This window comes from Apus apus, chromosome 1 (genome assembly GCF_020740795.1).
Source record: "Apus apus isolate bApuApu2 chromosome 1, bApuApu2.pri.cur, whole genome shotgun sequence".
Classification (NCBI taxonomy): Eukaryota; Metazoa; Chordata; class Aves; order Apodiformes; family Apodidae; genus Apus; species Apus apus.
Genome location: NC_067282.1, coordinates 169,298,651 through 169,312,416, shown reverse-complemented (window position 1 = coordinate 169,312,416; position 13,766 = coordinate 169,298,651). Strand labels below are relative to the sequence as shown.

General features: G+C 43.4%; 1 protein-coding gene across 1 annotated transcript; it reads left to right on the top strand.

Annotated features, from left to right (window-relative positions):
- The first annotated feature begins 6,335 nt into the window (after nucleotides 1–6,335).
- Nucleotides 6,336–11,662, top strand: YEATS4 (YEATS domain containing 4). The gene is made up of 7 exons (XM_051642121.1): nucleotides 6,336–6,460; nucleotides 6,597–6,716; nucleotides 7,139–7,205; nucleotides 7,307–7,401; nucleotides 8,798–8,890; nucleotides 8,968–9,055; nucleotides 11,089–11,662. The coding sequence occupies exons 1-7, from the start codon at nucleotides 6,410–6,412 to the stop codon at nucleotides 11,256–11,258; spliced, it is 684 nt and encodes a 227-aa protein (XP_051498081.1). The 5' UTR covers nucleotides 6,336–6,409; the 3' UTR covers nucleotides 11,259–11,662.
- The last annotated feature ends 2,104 nt before the right edge of the window (nucleotides 11,663–13,766 follow it).

Sequence of the window (13,766 nt, the reverse complement as noted above, 5' to 3'; positions counted from 1 at the left end):
GATAAGGCTGCTGCTGCTCAGGAGAGTTTGTTGTGTAAGAGATGTACAGATTAACTGGGACTGCAAGAGGAAGAAAATGCATCAGTCACGTTTTTATCTATTTTACTTCCTAGATGATAAAAAAGGAAGGGACTACTTCTGAAAATGTGAGTAAATAGCTGGAAGTGCAGAGACAATAAGCCTGCTCTACATCCAAGCGAAGTCCCTTGTTGAGAGGTGTGCAGGAGAGCCTTTAGAGAGGCAACAGAAAGGCCAAAGGGAGATTGAGGTGGGAATATATTTCCTTTCTTTGTCTGGAGGTGAGAGCAGGGGTTTGTGAAAGGTACAGAAGCCATTTGGAGTGGCAGCTAGGGGAGGGCAGCACACCTATTTTCAAGGATGTTGCAAGTGGTGAGATGCCACACTGTGGGCTGAGGGAGAGAGAAGGATTGGTGGTAAGTGAAGCAGGTTGGTTTTTTGGTGGTGAAGTTTGAGCTGGAAGTGAGTCAGAAGAAACTTTCATTTATGTAACATAGTTTTTTAATATAGAAAACAGCAAGATGCTGGTCAGCTCATTTTAATACTGAGACACAAAGTATGTGATGTTCAAGGAACTAATAAAAAGCTTTCTGCCTTTCTTACTCTGCTGTTTTTCTGCTCCTGGATTCATGGTGTGAAAACAACTGTAGACTGTTTTTATTTGTAAAAAAACAGGTCTCTGCTGCATGTAGAAGATTGCTGTCCTTTTTGATTATCTGAACCAGTTTATCCATAATTTCTGAACAATTTGCAGAAAATTGTTAGCACTCTGCTTCCCATCAGACTGCAGTAGCTGCGAGGCTTGTAAACCTTGTGAATTAATTTCTTCCCAAACACATTTTCCCAATTTTACAGAAATGGCCCAGTGTAAACAGGTGGTTTGAAATACATATATTGCTGAACGTGTTTTGGAAAACACTGGAATCTACTTAGCACTCACTGAGTAGTAATTGTCTCTCCTTATCCTGTATGTTACTGGTGAAGTCGGGCACAGGCACCATGGTGTTCTGTCACACGGGGGAGGGAGGACATGTTCAAAATGGTGCAGAAGCACACAAGTGGTGTGCAGGGGTCTCCTGCCATCTAGTGGCATGGGAAACTTCTCGCTCCTCTGCTTCTTTCATTCGTAACCTTCTCAGTTGTTACTGTCTGCAACTGTTGTTTGTCTTAATTGCTGTGATACCCACGGGCTGGTCATTTATCCCACATACTCACCTCCGTACGAGTTTAGAGCTTTGTCAGCAGAACTAGATGTGATAATCCTCAACTGCCCTAAATTTAAGAGGGCAGTTGCTTCTGCTTCTTTTTCCACAAAATAAGTAAGTGGTATTTTTTCCTTGCCTTGAAACCTCATGAAAAAGTCCTTGTTTCTTGCTTTATATTCTGCATATTCTTTTGAATGCCTTTTGAGTGCACTGCTCTCAAATTCCTGTGCGTGTTTTCCTAGATAATACAATTGCAGTGGAAGAAATACTTCAATGCTCAGAAGCCTTTATTTTACACTGAAAACACTTGAAGATAGTGTCCATGCACGCAGAGAAAATGTTTGCTGTAGTTGAACACATTTCCAAAACCTGGCAGAAGATGGGTGGGTTCCCATGTGAAACAGGCAACATTCACCTCTGAAGGAGCAGGGAGCTCTACAGAGTTCCTGTATTTCAGAATTATTAAACTGATGGTTAAAGCTGATTTCTAAAGCTTGTTGGTATTCCCTCTCCCTGTTTAACCATCTACTTTTTTGACAGACAGGCAGCTACTCTCACCACCTTTTACAATCTGCAGACTGTGCTTCACTTCATACCTGGCTCTGCCTGGATGTTTTAGGGCTCCACACTGGTGGGAGCAGATGGAAATGGACCATTCATCCCAAACAGAATCCTTATTCATGGATCAAGCTGTAAAGGACTTGGGCTCCCACCTCAAAAAGTTAATTGGTGCCTATACATAACTAAAACTGCAGTTCTCGCTTTCCTAAATCATTTAGCCTGGAATCTTTGCAAGATGTAGGTCCACAGCCCCCATTTTCTTGAAGAACCATAGTGTAAGGGGAATTAAAATGGTGAACAGTGAGTGGTGTAGAACGGCCAACAGAACCCTGCAGCAGAAACTGTTAGAAATAGTGTCTACATTGTGTGGTGGATTCTTTTTTGAAAAAAATTAAGTACTTGGAATGAAAAGAGTGAGAGAAGGCCAATGTTTTATTAGTAGCTATAAAAACAGATGAGTGATTAGCCTTTTTCTCTAGAAGAAAAGCTATATTTTGAGCTTCTCTGTGTAAGTATAACTTCTCCATAATGATTCAGGTATCTGCTGTTGGCTTCCATCACGGCTGGAGTCTAGGAATATTTTCTTGGTGTTTCTTTCACAGTGGTAACAGTATGACACTTCAGAAAAATAACCTGTTGTTTTTTTTTTTTTTCTGTCATTTGGGGTCCCTACTGTGTCCTCCTAACGTGAAGTTATCCTCTGACTTCCATTCAGTTATTTATTATTTTTTAAAGGAATTTTATGCCTTTTACTCATAATTAATTTAGAAATATTCTGTTAACCTCTAAATTATAATCTCCTTTGGCATTTTTTTATAATTACAGACATAACTAGCTCAGATTTTAACTGTGAATGGCTTGGGTGTCTTACCGAAGAAGAAGGGAGAGTTTCTATAAATTCAAGTCTTTATTTAGAAAACTGGTAAGTTGCCAAAACCAAAACAGCATTACCACCAAATTAAATTAATAGTCTGTTACAGCCATCAGGACTAGCAAGAGAGATGGTGGTATAGCATTCATTGCTGGAGCCAGGTTTGTCCTGCCTCCTGCTGCATCTGATCCCTGGAGTAGATGGCCTGTTCCTCCACTCAGGTTTGTCATTTCCAGGACTGGAAGAAGTTTGAAGGAAGTCTTATATGACACTTCTGCAGGGTTAAGTTCTGTGAGCTTGTATGTAATTCCCTTAGGAAGGATAAACATGTTTCCACCTCTTTTTGACTTGAAAAAAACCTGGCAAATTGAAACCACAATTCTGGAATTAAATCTTGGATTGACTTATCAGGGTTATATGGTGGAATTAGCATTTAGTTCATTTGCTGAAATTACCTTCCCTGCTGCAGCCTCATGTACATCCTATGATTGGCTGGGGTACTTAAGTCTCATCAGGTATTTCCAATAGAGAAGTTTTTGATGTTTTTTAATCCTGCTCTGTTCCTGCTGTGCCATTTTCTAGATTGTTCAGTTTTTCCTGTATGAGATCTTTGCTGTCCTCTATTAATTCTAAGTATATATCTCTGACAAGTACTACCCTATTTTTACGTTGTCTTTATCAGCCATTTAATTCTTCAGTTTTAAATTTTTTTTCCCCATTCTGCGGATACCCCTGGAACAGGAGTTGCTTCAGTTCTGCAGGAAAAGATGTCTGGCTAAAAGCCTTATGCCATTCTTTATTCCTGTCAGTTCATCTTCTTGTTTGGAGTAATTCCTAAAATGCTGTAGAGGAATGTTCTTGTCATGGAGTTTGTGCATTTTACTGCTCCTGCTAGGTAGTTACTTTGAAATAACACATAGACACTGAGAAATTTTGCTGGAGTTCTCAGCATGTCTTTGTCCTTCACAAATCTTGTTTAAAGTCTCATACATTATAGCCTTGGCAAACTGTTCCACTGTCCGTCACAAGAGTAATTGGTCTTTCTTGCTTCCTTCTCTTCAGTCACCAGTTAAGATGTGAGATCACCAGAAAACCAGGGAGGTTTGGGGCAGGTGAGAGACAGATGTAGTGGTTATCTAGCTCAACAGAACTAAGAAATAATAAAGCTGCAGCAAACAGTCTTGTGGGATTTATATAGGTGTGCCCCAAGCAGTTTGCCAAAGCCACTCCACAGCACTTCAACTGTAAAATAAGTTGTAGTTAACGTCCCCTGGGAATTGTGTGCAGAATTATCACAGCATTTCCTGCTGCTTTACTACAGTGAAATGATAAAATAGGAGAGAGCAGAGTAACACTTGCTCTAGGTGCTCTGCCAACCAAGCAGTGACTGCTCTTGCATCCCAGTCTTTTTTTTATTTTCTGTATCAGAATCCCAGACCTTGGAGACAAACTACCCCTGGTGGTGCAGGAGCTGGAGGGCCAAGTATGTGTGCAATATTCCCTGCTCAAGCGAGCTCAGTTTCTCCAGCTGGCACTGTGATGGGCTGCCCTCTCATATTCCAGCTGCAAATAGATGAGTTAGGGCTGGTTACAGCCCGGTATTTAAAACACAAAGCAGAACAGATTTCAGGCCCACAGTACCCCCCCTGCTGTGGGTAGAGGTGCAGGGCAGCTGTGCAAATGTGGGAGGAAGAAATTTCTTTGCAGCAGTAACTACATCATTCCCCTTTTTGCTTGTCTTAATATTTCCAGAGCAGGAAGGTTTTTTTATGTCTCAGTTTAGTGGTCAGGGCAAACCAAAAACCAGAGGACAGAATTGCTGTCTATTACTCCCCTCCACCCTCCCAAGGGAATATAAAAGTGGGGAAGAAGGAAGAGAGACTTGAAGGTTGGAAATAAAAATTGGAACAGGCTTACTGGAACAAGGAAAGGGCATTAACACATAGGATGTGGAACAAATGTATACAAGTATACACAAATATACTGTGCAGGGTCATGGGATGAAGGGCTCTGGAGAGCAGTTTGCAGGCAGGGTCTGGCCACGGCTCCCTGGAGGAGTTCCCTGAGTTCTCCAGTCCTGCAGGAACAGACAGAGCTGGGCTGACCAGAGGATGCAGCTGGGGCATGGAGCAACCTCACAAATCAGCGACCCCATCAGACTTACCTCCTCTTGAAACTGAGAAGTTAGATTTCCTTGGTCAGCACAGCCTCCTGCATGTAACTGCCTAGGAGCCACACGGGCATCACCCCCCAGTCACCTGCAGTTCAGAGAGAGCTGGCGGGTTTGTTCAGAAATACAGTACAAAACGATGTCAGCATGGGCCTCTGGCTTCATTCAGCCCAGCAGCCAGGCACGCTCTCTGTCCAGAAGTGAAGCAGTAATGAAAAGTAATGTCATGTGCTTTTCAGGCCTGGCACATCTGGTAATTAGCATGGGTTTAAGAGTAGTCTGACCTCTGCTGCTGTTTGGAGTACTGTGTGAAGATGACTGCCTTCCTGTAAGAATAAGGAAACATTTTGATGATATATTCACCTACGCAGGAAAAGAGTGGAAATCAGGAGCCCTGCTAAGCCACCTCGTTTTGATGAAGACACGAACTGCTGACAGAAGTGCACACACCTAAGCAGGACAAAGTGGTGTCAGTTAATTTTAGTAGCTTTCTCATCTCAGGTTCACAGAGTAAACAAAATGGAAATGTCTGGAATCTTCCCTTCTCCTGTCTTCTTATATATATTTTTTTAATTATGGGTGTTACTTGCAGACAACTTGGAACCAGAGGCATAACTTGTCAGCATGCAGTGTGATAACCTCTCTGCTGTACTGCAGCACCAGGGCCAAGATGACCAACAGAGCACAGTTATTTACCCATGAGCAAAGAAACTTGGTCACAGATTAACCATAAAATGGTGGCGGAAACTAGTTTGTTGCCACCCCAGTAACCTAATTTTGCATTTTGTCTTCCAAAGACAAATGTGTGAAACACGGCGTTCTCTTGCAGGCTGGTTTATTTTACATCACGTGTGGACTTGCTTCACGGGCCTTAACTCTGCTCAGATTCTGGTAGTAGCAAGTAGCTAGAGGAAGGTTCTTTGCTTTTCCTTGGAAACTAGAGAGAAGCACACAGACGTTGCCACACATCCCTGGGCCTTGGCTCCTGTCTAGAAGAGAAGAGAAGGAGGTCTTACCAAAGAAGGCGATATCCTCTATATTCCAGAGCTACACAAAGATTTCTGGAGCAGTCGGCTCTTAGCCTGAGTATTTCTGAAGCAGCTGTGCAACTCCTGGCACGCTTGCCACCTTCCTTCTCCCCCTTTCTGTGTCTTCTGTAGGCTTTTCCCTCCCGCTGGGCTCTCCCGTCTCCCAGGGCCGCCTGTTGGCACCGGGCACGGTGCGGGGACCCGCACCGCAACGCACCGGCGAGCCCCGGCACGGCCGACGGTGCGTCCGGCGACTTGCCAGAGGAAAAACGTGGGAAGAAGACGACAGGAAAATCACACCCACCCTGTCTGCCGCACCGTGACGCGCGGCGAGCGCCTGACAGCAGGTGCGGTGGGCGGGCTGGGTCCGCCCGTGCCCCGGCCGGCCCGTCCCCCGGCCGGTCGGCCCTACCCGCAGCCGCTGCCCCGCCCCGCAGCCGCTGCCCCGCCCCGCCCCGCAGCCGGAAGGGGCAGGGCCGGGCCTGGCGGGTCCCGCGGTGGCGGCGCCGGAGCTGAGCGCGGCGGCGGGCGGGGCCCCCTCCCCCTGCGGGGCAATATGTTCAAGAGAATGGCTGAGTTCGGGCCTGATTCCGGGGGCAGGGTGAAGGTGCGGGGCCGGCGGGAGGAGCGCTGGCCGCGGGCGGGAGCTGCCCCGCGGGGTCTGTGCGGCCGCCGGCTGCGGTCGGGCCGCGGGGAGCGGCTCAGCAAACGCCTTCATTCCGGTTCGGTTGTGCTTCTTTAAGGGCGTTACCATTGTGAAGCCCATCGTTTATGGAAACGTCGCACGGTATTTTGGGAAGAAAAGAGAAGAAGACGGGCACACGCACCAGTGGACGGTTTACGTCAAGCCTTACAGAAACGAGGTGGGTGCGAGGGAGGGGCGGGCGGTCCCGGCAGCCCCGCGGGCCGGGCCGGTCCTGGGGCGCGGGCGGCAGAGCCCGGGCGGGAGGCGCCGCTCCTCATCCCGCCCTGCCCCGGCCACCGGCGTCTTCAGAGAGCTGGGGTGTGAGGAAAGGGCAGAAGGCTGGCGGCTTTCCAAAAAGGAAGAGGAAAGGGAAGACCTTTTTCCTCCTTTTGGAGGGATCTTCCACGCCGGGCAAAAGCGGAAGGCATGGGAACAGGATGCTGCGCAGCAGTTCCAGTGCTTGGATTTACTGTCTTGCTTTCCTGCTGGGTTTTAAAGGCAGCTGTGTCAGAAGAAATGATAAGACAGGTGGGGTGGATGAATAAGCAGTGGTTTGGTGTGCCGTGTAAGTAATCAGGAATAACGGTGTTTCTATTCTAGGATATGTCTGCCTATGTGAAAAAAATTCAGTTCAAGTTGCATGAAAGCTACGGTAATCCCTTGAGAGGTGGGTTTTGTGTTTGGGGGTTTGTTCCTAGAACTGGGATTTTAATTCGTTCCACCAAGGCTTTATCACCTGTGTTAACACTTCTCTGTTTCCCACTGCAGTTGTTACCAAACCACCATATGAAATCACTGAAACAGGATGGGGTGAATTTGAAATAATCATTAAGATATTTTTTATCGACCCAAACGAAAGACCCGTAAGTACATAGAGCCTTTAACAACACTTAATTAATTGTGGTGGCTTCCAGCTGTTCTGTAAGGTATTGCTGGTCAAAACAAGTCCCTTCAGCCAATGGAAGAAAGAAAAACCTGTTACTGTAGGAGATGTATGTAATGGTTGGCCATGTTTTCCTGTTTATGTGCTTCGCTCCTGGAATTCTTGATGGCTTTTCCTGCACTTGGTTCCTCCTGTCTCTAAGATTTACTAATACGTGTCCACAGCTGACAATTTGTCTTCCATGTTGCTTTCTACTTCTAGGATATTTTAATACTTTAATTACTTTTTTTTTTTTGTCTATCAGATTTGGTCAAAACCAGCAAAGGTACTATTTTAGCACTAGTCCCTTTCTGAAGAAAACCAGGTTAAGACACTTCTGTAGTTGTATAAGGCATTGGAATGAATTAATTTCTTCCCATCTTGCGTAAGACATATCTTGCAGGTTTGTTTTTCCAGGTTCAGGTAGAAATCTCAATTACCGTATTTTAGGCAAACGTGATGTTTCTTTCTGAAAGGACTGAGTTCCTTCTGATGTATGAACTACAGCAGTCCTTTTGCTTTAGCTGTTTTTTGCCAAATGAGGGGAATTTTACCATTTTCTTGAATGTAGGAGAATTCATACTACATTAGAAAGGGCTTCGTGCACTGTTGTGCTCGGTAGCGTCCTGATTTGGCATATTCACAGCTCGACTAAGCTGTTGTAAAATTGCTTGGCTGTTTTTTAGTTTGTGGCTGTTTTTGGAAGGCTGTTCTGGTGCCTGCTGTGCTCTTCCTTTCCAGGAAGTACCAGCCTGTCTCCCACACCCTCTCACAGGCCTGTTTGTGGACGGGAAGGACTGTGGTCTGGGTGCTCACTTCCCAAGTCGTGGTCCAAACAGTCAGTGCTTCCTCAGGGCTGGGCAGAAGGCCTCTGTTCCTCTCCAGCTCTTGCCATTTGCAGTAAAAGAGTGGCTCCACAGAGAGAAATTCCAGTGAAAAGCTATTTTACAGGTCTCCTTGGTGCTTTTCCTACACCAAAAGGGATGAGAAGGTTGCAGAAAGTGCTTTCTAACACGTTAATCAGGAAAGTCAGTTTGAACTAAATAATCTATTTGGAAATGTTTATGAGAAGGTCATCTTAGTAGGTTTTATACACCAGTTCTAAACTACTTGCCCAGACACTTTTAAAATATCAAGAAGACTTGATAGTTGGTGTGTTTAATAATCTCTATTAGATGTAAGTAATTCTGCTGAAGTTATGTGATGTTTATTTTTGTATTTGTAAAATATTTTTAATAATATTTTTAAATCCTGTACATTTGTCTTAAGCACAAATACTGAAGATGATTTCCATTTCCCTGAAACTGTTGAGCTAATGAAATTCTCTCTTTGTGTAGGTAACCTTGTATCACTTGCTGAAGCTTTTTCAATCCGATACCAATGCCATCCTGGGAAAGAAAACTGTAGTTTCTGAATTCTATGATGAAATGGTATGAAAATTTTTTATGTGCTTGCAACTTTATTTTGAAGAGTGTTAGTGATACTGTGTGTTTTTCTCCTTTGTTAGATATTTCAAGATCCTACTGCAATGATGCAGCAGCTGTTAACAACGTCTCGTCAGCTAACGCTAGGTGCTTATAAGCATGAAACAGAGTGTAAGTTGAAAATGAAAATACTGTAATTTTAGAGATTAACAGTAGTTGGTTTTGCTTTTAGTGTTTTTTTTTTCTGCCCTGTAACAGTACAATAGATTGGGAAGCTGCTAAAAAGCACTATTTTTACATTAAATTAGCTTCAGCTATTGCAGAGATTAATACTCAAAAACTTTAAAGGCTTTCTGATCTGTATGCCTGCTGAAATGGAAAGCATTGCAGATAAATCAGGATGAAGAGTGATGACATGATCAAAACCTGTTTTAACTCATTCCAAAGATATTAAACTAGGGAATAAATTAAGGCCACTGTATTTGTGGTTCAGTTTTGTTCAGCTCATTGGGATGTTAATGGCAAGCAAAGATCACATTTCAGCACTGTAATACAGAATAGTACTTGCAGTCAAAGCAGCAACCCTTTGGGGATAATGAGCAGTGTCTGAAAGCTCTTCCTGTTTTTTTCCCTTATTTCTAATTATTCACATGTAGGCTATTTCCTTACATATTTTTTCAGTATGGCTTCATGTTCTTTGTGTCCTTAGGTAATCTGTCTTTAAATAAAACCCAGACTATTAAGGGATTTAAGCAAATAAAAGGAGAAGACGCAGATTCATGAAATATAATTAATTTAGTGATTATTTATGTTCTGATCTTCTGAATTTCATCTCTTGCTGTCTGCTCTCAGAAGGCTAATGTAATATTTATTGAACTCAAATCCTACCTCGTTAGTTACAAACTCTAATCCCATCGTAGTCCGGCTTGCTGGACCTTTGGCTTATCTACATGTTCCCTTGATAACAAATGTCAGGTACTTTTAGACACTGTATCCTTGAGTTAAAAAGTAGTTATGAGTTTGAAGCTCTAGAATGTTAGGGTTCGCAGTTGCCTTAGATCTCTTTGGGTGTGTGGACATGTGAACTACTTCTATTTTCTATCTGTTTAGCTGGTCTTGAGATGGATTTTTATTATATTGCACATTATGATTTATGCGTATAACATGTTTAATAATTGGAATAATAAAAAAATCTTGTCTAAATGTAAATGTTTCTCACTTAAAACTCCTGGGTGTTGCTCCTGGGTGCAGATAGAAATTTGTAGTGTTTTTTAAAAAATACATATTTCCTTAAAATGTGCTAGTGAAGCAGATGAAAATTAAGATGTTACTTTTTTTTTTGCCACTACCCACAATTGTGTAATGTACAGGATATGAAGGGACATCCATGGCTTCCACAGATTTGTTGGCTTTACTGTCTTTGTCCAAAAATCTTGTGCACTAGCATATTAAAAAAAATAATAATTAGGACATCTCAATAAACGAGGTTGAGATATCCTAATGTCAGATATACCTAAAAGCAAAGGCAGCATTACTCAATCTTTTAAATACATGGAATTAAACTCCAGTGAGATAGAAAGTAGAAAGTGGCAAGAGTGCATGAAAAAGGAATCTCAGAACAGTTTAGGTGTGAAGGCATCTCTGGAGGTCATCTTGTCCCACCCCCTGCCCAAGCAGGGCCACCTAGACCAGGTTGGTAGGACAAACTCCACACAGCTTCTGAATGTCTCTAAGGAGGGAGACTCCACAACCTCCCTGGGCAACCTTTGGCAGTGCTTGGTCACTCTCACTGGAAAAAAGTGTTTCCTGATTGGCAGGAAACTCCCATGTTTCAGTTGGTGCCCATGGCACACGTGGTGTCACTGGGCGTATACTTTACTTGTAGTGCCCTGTAATCTCCCATTTATTTGCTGTCACTGTGTCAGGTTTTCCCCCCCCACTTAATCTTTAAAAGAACTCCAAGAAGTTATTTGGAGAATTATGTAACTCCAGCCACAAAACTGATGGGCTGAATGTTTTGTTTTTTCCCTGGTTTTTGTTTGGATAACATTTTGACTGTAATCATTGAATATCTAAGGCTAAGAGTAATAGATTTTTTCAGGACACACACCCTCCAAGTTAGTGTTGCAATTAAAAAAAAAACAAAACCATTACACCTTTTCATAGTACTTAGAGTATTTCTTTTTCTTTATCCACTACCATAGTTGCAGATCTTGAAGTGAAAACCAGGGAAAAGCTGGAAGCTGCCAAAAAGAAAACTAGTTTTGAAATTGCCGAGCTTAAAGAAAGACTAAAAGCAAGTCGTGAAACCATCAACTGTTTAAAGAATGAAATCAGAAAACTTGAAGAAGATGATCAGTCTAAAGATATGTGATGAGTATTGACTTGACAAAGAGCCAATACTGAAGACAGAAGGACTTCCATCATGGAACTGTATTTGTTCTCTTCCATTCTATAACAGAGACTATGAGAAAGCCAATGGCAAGTGATTGAAGAACATGGCAATTGACTTCATAAATGGAAGAAAAAAGAATGTATCCTTGTTTCATAGTTAAAATGAATGGGTACTTAACAATTTATTTCAAGGGGAGAGGGGTCTTGAAGACCAGGCTATTTAACTGCATTTGAGAGGTATATGAAAACTTTGTAGTAAGTCTTGTATTAGTTCAATGTGATTTTACAAAATGCTGGTGTTTACTTTTTTACTTGTTTTTTCTACTGTTGTTTAGAGATGCATCTTTAAAGCTCAAAATAAAAAAATGCAGTTTTTTATTTTAAGATGTTTTGTCTCTGTCCAGTTGTGGTTGTCAAGAAGAACTGTAGATGGCACACCCTGATACAAGGCCGAGGTTGAAATACAGTGGTAGGGAAGGTGCCTAAGTCTGGTTCTAGTGATTGCTGCCTGCTTGGCTGGGATCAGCACAGGGAAAAAAACTTTCTGAAAACAGGATTTAAAATCACTTTTATATCTGCAGCCAAGAGTTTCTGGCCCCACATCTGCTTTGACAGATATAAATGCATCAGTTATACAATTAATTATGCTCAGAAGCAGGAAATTATTCCAGCCCTGTTTTGTATAAGTTTGTTGAATATTTGTACTATACTGTGGTCAGTTCATCACACATTGTTTCTGTTGCTCATTCCTTCTCAATCTGCTCCATGGGGTACAGTCCTTCAGGAACAGACTGCTCCAGCATGGGTCCCTGACAGGGTCACAAGACCCACTGGCAAACCTGCTCCAGTGTGGGCTCCTCTTTCCATGGGTCCATGGGGCCACAGGTCCTGCCAGGAGTCTGCTCCAGCATGGGCTTCCCGTGAGATCACAGCTTCCCTCAGGCAGCCACCTGCTCCAGCGTGGTGTCCTCTGTAGGTAGATACCTGCTCCACCGTGGACCTCTGTGGGCTGCAGGGGCACATCTTGCCTCACTGTGGTTGTCTTCATGGGCTGCAGGGGAATCTCTTCTCCAGTGTCTGCAGTACCTCCTTCCTCTCCTTCTGCACTGACCCTGGTGTCTGCAGTGATGTTTGTCTTACATACTCTCACTCCTCTCTTTGGCTGCTGTTGCTCAGGTTTTTTCACCCCTCCTTAAATATGTTACCCCAGAAGTGCTACCACTGTCACTGATGGGCTTGGCCTGGGCCAGTGATGGGTCTGTTTTGGAGCCGGCTGGCATTGGCTTTGTTGGACATGGGGGAAACTTCCAGCAGCTTCTCACAGAAGCCACTCCTCTGGCTCCCCAACTACCACAACCTTGCCATGCAAATCTTGCAAACATTCCCCCTGAAAAATCTGTCAATGACCTTTTCCCTGTACTATCTCATTTTCAAATTTTCTTTTGTAGAAGTAAAAAAGCCTGAGAGAGATGGTGCTACCTCAGATTCTGAAAAGGCTTCGGCATCCTTCCTACTGCTCCAAGATCTGTGTTGCAGTAAATTCTGCTAGAGAATCAAACATCCCACATCCCCTCTCCCATAGTGAACAACCTTATCAGTGCTTTGAGAAGAAAACACTCATTTCTTCATATTTGAAATAATTGATGATTGGCTTTTACCATGGCTTGGGTGAGATTTAGAGCTGAAACAGTTTTCCTCTGAAAGGGACTCATCCAAATACTGAGATCAGCCAGAAAGACATTTGCCACTTTATTTCTGTAAATACAGAGTAAGAAATGTTAGAAAGAAGAACATCTTAAGAAACACTGAAAACTGCAGACAGTCTGTCCAAGGGATTCCAGCAAAGGCAAAGGGAACAGGCACCTTTCAGTCAGTCAGTTACAAACAATTACCTCCATCACGACTCAGATTGGAGACAGCTTTCTTTGCAGCTGTCTGGGATGCCTGCTGTCATCTCCTGAGGGCATGTTGATAATCCTGTACGTATTAATGGGTTTGGATGCAATATACATCAGGGTATCTGTGCTACAGAGCAGAGAACGGGGCACAACTTGGCATGGCAGTGTTTTAGTGGCAGCTCCATGCAGAGCACTCTCAGAGCTGTGTGCACAGCAGCGCCATCACCTCCAAGTTAGGAACTCTGGACCAAATGCTGATCTGCAGTTCTCAATTAAGCAGAGACACAGGAAAAGGAATGGCAGGGAGATGGTAAGAAAGACCACAGTAAGGTCTCTACATCTGATGTTTCTCCCTTTTGGGTGCATAGGGATTGTTTTTTCCAAAAGGTTTGGGAATATTTTTTTATCTAAGTCCCCTTGGTTTTGCCGTAGTGCAGAGCTTGGAGCCGTCAGGAATGTAACTATTAGGGCAGTGATTGCCGTGGGTATCAAGTGAGGCTTTGCCCATGAAGAAAAGATGGCATTGTTTCTGAAACCCTTTAGATGCCAGCTGGAAGAGTTGCACCTGAATTTCCACACTCTGCTGACTC